The sequence below is a fragment of the Moschus berezovskii genome, chromosome 19 (assembly GCF_049115385.1).
Source record: "Moschus berezovskii isolate FMDL1 chromosome 19, NW_MosBer_1.0, whole genome shotgun sequence".
NCBI lineage: Eukaryota > Metazoa > Chordata > Mammalia > Artiodactyla > Moschidae > Moschus > Moschus berezovskii.
In genome coordinates this window covers 395,446-402,071 of record NC_142478.1, presented here as the reverse complement: position 1 = coordinate 402,071, position 6,626 = coordinate 395,446, and the positions used below count along the sequence as shown (strand labels likewise).

General features: G+C 42.1%; 1 protein-coding gene across 1 annotated transcript; it reads left to right on the top strand.

The window, feature by feature from the left end:
* The first annotated feature begins 378 nt into the window (after window positions 1-378).
* Window positions 379-1,431, top strand: LOC129544158 (endogenous retrovirus group K member 9 Gag polyprotein-like). Its single transcript, XM_055407318.2, has one exon. The coding sequence runs from the start codon at window positions 379-381 to the stop codon at window positions 1,429-1,431; it is 1,053 nt and encodes a 350-aa protein (XP_055263293.2).
* Window positions 1,432-6,626: the final 5,195 nt, after the last annotated feature.

The following is a 6,626-nucleotide window of genomic DNA, read 5'->3' as shown; positions in this document are numbered from 1 at the left end:
AAGCGAGTAAAGTTCCTTTCGTTTCTCTAGTGAATCATTTTTTAAAATAGTTTGAAGCGAATGTTTCTACAGAACAGCTAATGGAATGTTATAACCTTGTTGTTGATTACAACCCATGGTTTCCCGAGGAAGGGACATTAGATGAGCAAGTCTGGCACAGAGTGCAAACTAATGTCTTGACGGCATACAGACGAGAAGCCCAGATTCCTCCCCGTTGGTGGGTAACCTGGGCTCTAATTCATACCATCATTGAACAATTAGATGGGATAAAAGTGGATGTTGAGGTAGAAACAGTACAATCACTGCATGAATATGAATTGGAAGAAAAAGATATGCAAGGGGCTCTTCATCACAAAAATGTCCTTTTTGGACAGAGGGATGTATCTCATTTGCTGCCACCGCCTCAGCCAGCAAAAACAGATGCAAGAACGGCTGAACCGTTGGAGAGCCAGTTTCCCCCCTCCTCCGAAGGAATTCTTATCTTTCCCTACTGCTCCGACTTTAACCCTTCCATCACTGACAACTAACGTTCCCCGTGCTTCTTTTCTGACCTCCGTTACCAGCTCCTTGACTCCTCGGGACTTGGTCAAGCAGGCTTTTCCTATATTCTTTGACCATCCCCAACAGGGGCAAGTGACCTGGAGCAATCCTGATTTCAACATCATTTCGACCTTTAAAAAGGCATGTACGCTCTATGGGCCCACTGCTCCTTACTGTCTTGAATTCCTTCGGAACTGGGCAGAAAACTGGATACCAGCGGATTTTACTGCAATTGCGAAAATGGTCCTTACACCCCAACAATTGCTCCAGTGGCAGATGTGGGTGAATGATGAAGCGACAGAGATGCTTCAAGAACAGCAAAGTCGGGGAAACCCCGTACAGCTTACTTTTGATATTTTAAATGGCACAGGGACAATGGCAGAGACAGCTTCTCAAATACAGGGCGTGACCCCGCCCATGATGCATGGAATTAAACAAATAGCCCTAAATGTATGGTCTAAAGTGGATAGTTCTCTGTCTGATGGGTCCTTTGTAAAAATATTTCAAGGACCAAATGAAGAATATGCTCAATTCCTCGGAAAGCTAAAAGATGCAATAGAAAAATCTATTAGTGATGCAAATGTGCAACAAATGATTTTGAAGAAATTAGCATTTGAAAATGCAAACGAGGACTGTCAAAATGTTATCAGGCCCATCAGAGAAACAGGCCTTATTATGGATTACTTGAAAATATGTAGAAGCATTGGCTCCATATGTCATAGGGCACAGGTCGCCGCTATGGAAACATATGCCATACAAAAAAGCATGAATGTAAAATGTTTTAACTGTGGCAAGCCAGGTCACATGAAGAAACAATGTCGTTTATCTGTAAATTCATCTTTGACTGCTTCTACAAATAAAAAGGGGAAGCCTCCTGGGCCTTGCCCATGATGCAAAAAGGGCAATCATTGGTTAAGTGAATGCAAATCTCAATTCGACAAAGATGGCAATCCATTGCCCTTAAAGCTAAAACACAATCAGGGAGGTTCAGGAAACTAGAAATGGGGCTTCCCTTCAGCCCCGCACCAAAAGAAGGGGATAATATAAAACCTAGCATTATGACTCTTTCCTCAGCTACGCAGCACAGTGCCTGTGTAGATATTCCTAGCCTGAGGGACATAGAACTGTTAGTAATTAATTCTCCCTATAAAATAGATACTGGTTATTACGGGTCTATTCCTGCTAACACTGTGTGACTCATATTGGGCAGGAGTGGTTGTACTATGAAAGGGTTGCATGTTATGACTGGAGTTATTGATGAGGATTATGACGGAGAGATTTCAATAATGGTACACGTCACTCAAAATATATATCTGCAAAAAGGGGATCGCTTTGCCCAGATGCTCCTGTTGCCCTATGAGAAACCACAAAAATCGGTCCAAGCTGTTCGTGCTGGAGGTTTTGGCAGCACTAACTTTTTTGTGGGATTAACTGCTCTCTTACAGGAGTTAGAAAAGCCCATTTTGACTTTGAACATTAGAGGAAAGAATTTCAAAGGAATGTTAGATACTGGGGCCGACATTTCCATTATCCGCTTGTCAGAATGGCCCCCTGAATGGCCCCTCCAGACACCAGCAAGCCGTATTATCAGTGTGGGAGAGGCCAGCCTTAATAAAACTTTTGAAAGTGTCTCTTACCTTTAGGCTCGAGGGCCCAAGCAGATTGTAGCTTACATTAAACCTTATATTACGGAGGTCCCTATAAATCTGTGGGATTTTTTGCAACAAACTCAAGCTCGTTTGGTATTGAATGAACCTTTTTGTTAGGGGCCATTGAGATACAGCCGCTAAAATTACAATGGAAGTCTAATGATCCAGTATGGACGGCTCAATGGCCCCTGCCTTTTGAAAAATTAGCGGCCTTAACAAAATTGACAAAACAGCAACTTAATCAAGGGCGAATCGAGCCCTCGTTCTTGCCATGGAATTCTCCAGTGTTTGTAATTAAGAAAAAATCAGGAAAATGGCGAATGTTAATAGAGTTAATAAATGTAAATGAGACTATGGTCACCATGGGAGCCTTACAGACAGAACTTCCAAATCAGAGGATGATACCCAAAGGATGGCCAGTAATTATTATAGATCTTCAAGACTGCTTTTTTACCCTTCCTCTTCATCCGGATGACAGACAATGGTTTGCTTTTTCTATTCCCACAACCAATAACAAGCAACCCATTCAAAGATATCATTGGAAAGTGCGTCCTCAAGGAATGAAATTTTCCCCACTATTTGCCAATTTTGAGTGGGACAGATCTTACTACCCATAAGGGAGTGATTCCCAGACGCATATATAATTCATTATATGGATGATATCTTACTTGCTGCGTCAACAACAGCAACTGTGGAAGCCTTGTTAGAGGCCATCACACAACAATTACAAGTGAGAAATCTAATAGTATCTGAAGAAAAAATACAATTCCAGGAAACTTTTAATGATTTAGGGGGCTTCCCTGGTGGCTCAGAGGTTAATGCATCTGCCTCCAATGCAGGAGACCCGGGTTCGATCCCTGGGTCGGGAAGATCCTCTGGAGAAGGAAATGGTAACCCACTCCAGTGTTCTTGCCTGGAGAATCCCATGGATGGGGAAGCCTGGTAGGCTACAGTCCACGGGGTCGCAAAGAGTCGGACACGACTGAGTGACTGAACAGAACAGAAATTACTAAAATGACTGTAAAACCTCAAAAAATGTCTGTGAGATTGGACAAAACGCGAACCTTGAATGATTTTCAAAAACTTCTTGGCAATATTAATTGGCTCTGGCCTTCTCTAGGTATACCCAATTAGGCATTAAAAAACCTTTTCAAAACGCTACAGGGACACTCTGATCTAAATAGTTCCTGAACTTTAACCCTCTCAGCCAAACAAGAACTAAAACTAGCAGAAGAGAGAATTTCTAAAGACTTTGCCTCGTGGCTACAATTGGGTGTTCCGATTTCTCTTTACATTTTTGCTACAATAGATTCCCCTACCGCTATAATAGCACAGGAAGAAAAGCCTTTAGAAATGGGTTTATTTTCATACCAAGCAGACAAAAAGATTGTTGCTTATATTGAATTAATTGGCAAACTTGTTCATTTGGGAACGTTAAAGCATTCAAGCCCTTACGGGTTATGACCCTGCGGGAATTTATCTCCCAGTTTCCAAAGAAGAATTTACTGCTGCTTTACAACTTAATCTTATGTTCCAAATAGCTTTTTCTGATTACCAGGGACAATTTATTCCTAACCACACAAAAGGCAAATTATGGGATTCTTTACGAACCACCCCATTCATTATTAACAACATAGGATCTTCCCAACCACTTTCTGCAACGCCTACTTATTTTATTGATGGTAATGAAGCAGGCTATTCTGGGATAATAGGCCCAAAATGCATAAAACGAGTCAAAAGTCCTTTCTCCTCGGTGCAACGTGCTGAATTGTGTGCTCTTTTTCTTCTCTTACAAATGGAACCAAATGCCTTTAATGTGCTCACCGACTCTTTATATATTGCTAATATGTTTCCACAATTTGTTACTAATGGATTTCCTCTTCTGATGATGAATGATTACAGTTATTCTCTTCTGTTCAGTTCAGTTCAGTTCAGTCTCTCAGTCGTGTCCGACTCTCCGCGACCCAATGAATCACAGCACCCCAGGCCTCCCTGTCCATCACCAACTCCCGGAGTTCACCAAAACTCATATCCACAGAGTTGGTGATGCCATCCAGCCATCTCATTCTCGGTCATCCCCTTCTCCTCGCGCCACCAACCTTTCCTACCATCAGAGACTTTTACAGTGAGTCAACTCGTCACATGAGGTGGCCAAAGTATTGCAGTTTCAGCTTCAGCATCAGTCCTTCCAATGAACACCCAGGATTGATCTCCTCTAGAATGGACTGGTTGGATCTCCTTGCAGTCCAAGGGACTCTCAAGAGTTTTCTTCAACACCACAGTTCAAAAGCATCAATTCTTCGGCGATCAGCTTTCTTCACAGTCCAACTCTCACATCCATACATGACCACGGGAAAAACCATAGCCTTAAATAGACAGACCATTGTTGGCAAAGTAATGTCTCTGCTTTTTAATATACTATCAAGGTTGGTCATAACTTTCCTTCCAAGGAGTAAGCATCTTTTAATTTCATGGCTGCAATCAGCATCTGCAGTGATTTTGGAGCCCCCAAAAATAAAGTCTGACACTGTTTCCACTGTTTTTCCATCTATTTCCCAGGAAGTGCTGGGAACAGATGCCATGATCTTTGTTTTCTGAATGTTGAGCTTCAAGCCAACCTTTTCACTCTCCTCTTTCACTTTCATCAAGAGGCTTTTGAGTTCCTCTTCACTTTCTGCCATAAAGGTAGTGTCATCTGCATATCTGAGGTTATTGATATTTCTCCCAGAATTCTTGATTCCAGCTTGTGCTTCTTCCAGCCCAGCGTTCCTCATGATGTACTCTGCATATAAGTTAAATAAGCTGGGTGACAATATACAGCCTTGACGTACTCCTTTTCCTATTTGGAACCAGTCTGTTGTTCCATGTCCAGTTCTGACTGTTGCTTCCTGACCTGCATACAGGTTTCTCAAAAGGCAGGTCAGGTGGTCTGGTATTCCCATCTCTTTCAGAGTTTTCCACAGTTTATTGTGATCCACACAGTCAAAGGCTTTGGCATAGTCAATGAAGCAGAAATACATGTTTTTCTGGTACTCTCTTGCTTTCTCCATGATCCAGCAGATGTTGGAAATTTTATCTCTGGTGCCTCTGCCCTTTCTAAAACCTGCTTGAACATCTGGGAGTTCATGGTTCACATATTGCTGAAGCTTGGCTTGGAGAACTTTGAGCATGACTTTACTAGCGTGTCAGATGAGTGCAATTGTGTGGTAGTTTGAGCATTCTTTGGCATTGCCTTTCTTTGGGATTGGAATGAAGACTGACCTTTTCCAGTCCTATGGCCATTGCTGAGTTTTCCAAATTTGCTGGCATATTGAGTGCAGCACTTTCACAGCATCATCTTTCAAGATTTGAAATACCTCTACCGGAATTTCATCACCTCCACTAGCTTTCTTCGTAGTGATGCTTTCTAAGGCCCACTTGACTTCACATTCCAAGATGTCTGGCTCCAGGTCAGTGATCACGTTATCGTGACTATCTTGGTTGTGAAGATCTTTTTTGTACAGTTCTTCTGTGTATTCTTACCACCTCTTCTTAATATCTTCTGCTTCTGTTAGGTCCATACCATTTCTGTCCTTTATCGAGCCCATCATTGCATGAAATGTTCCCTTGGAATCTCTAATTTTCTTGAAGAGATCTCTTGTTTTTCCTAGTCTGTTGTTTTCCTCGATTTCTTTGCATTCATCACTGAGGAAGGCTTTCTTATCTCTCCTTGCTATTCTTTGGAACTCTGCATTCAGATGCTTATATCTTTCCTTTTCTCCTTTGCTTTTCACTTCTCTTCTTTTCACAGCTTGCATTTCTTTTCCATGGGGATGGTGTTGGTCCCTGTTTCCTGTACAATGTCACGAACCTCCGTCCAGAGTTCATCAGGCACTCTATCTATCAGATCTAGTCCCTTAAATCTATTTCTCACTTCTACTGTATAATCATAAGGGATTTGCTTTAGGTCATATCTGAATGGTCTAGTCGTTTTCCCTACTTTCTTCAATTGAACCTGATTAATGTTTAGAAGTGGAGCCAGCATGTCTGTTAAAGCTTTTGTAAAGCTAACTTTATCAACACTTCACAGGTATCCTGGGTTTTTTTTTTCATGCTGATGTACCTGTTAAAGTCTTCCTCCCTCGTAAAACTATATAATAGCACTTGTAAAATAAAGCAAATTGTCAGTCTCCTAGAAGGCTGTCCGTGTCCCTTTTTCAGAGGCGTCTCTGCCAAGCTCTACAGAATGGAAGGAAAGTCTGAAGGTCAAGAGCTGAAACACCATGCCCCTGAATCACCACTCCCCAGAAACAGACACACAGAGGTGTCAGAAGTAGGTAAGTTGTATCATGGCCTCCCTCAGGCTCCACTAGCCCATGTTGATGGGCAAAGGGGTTCATTGTGATGTCTAAGACCCCAAGGCCACCATTGGCTCAGGGAGTGCCTAGCTAACCAATC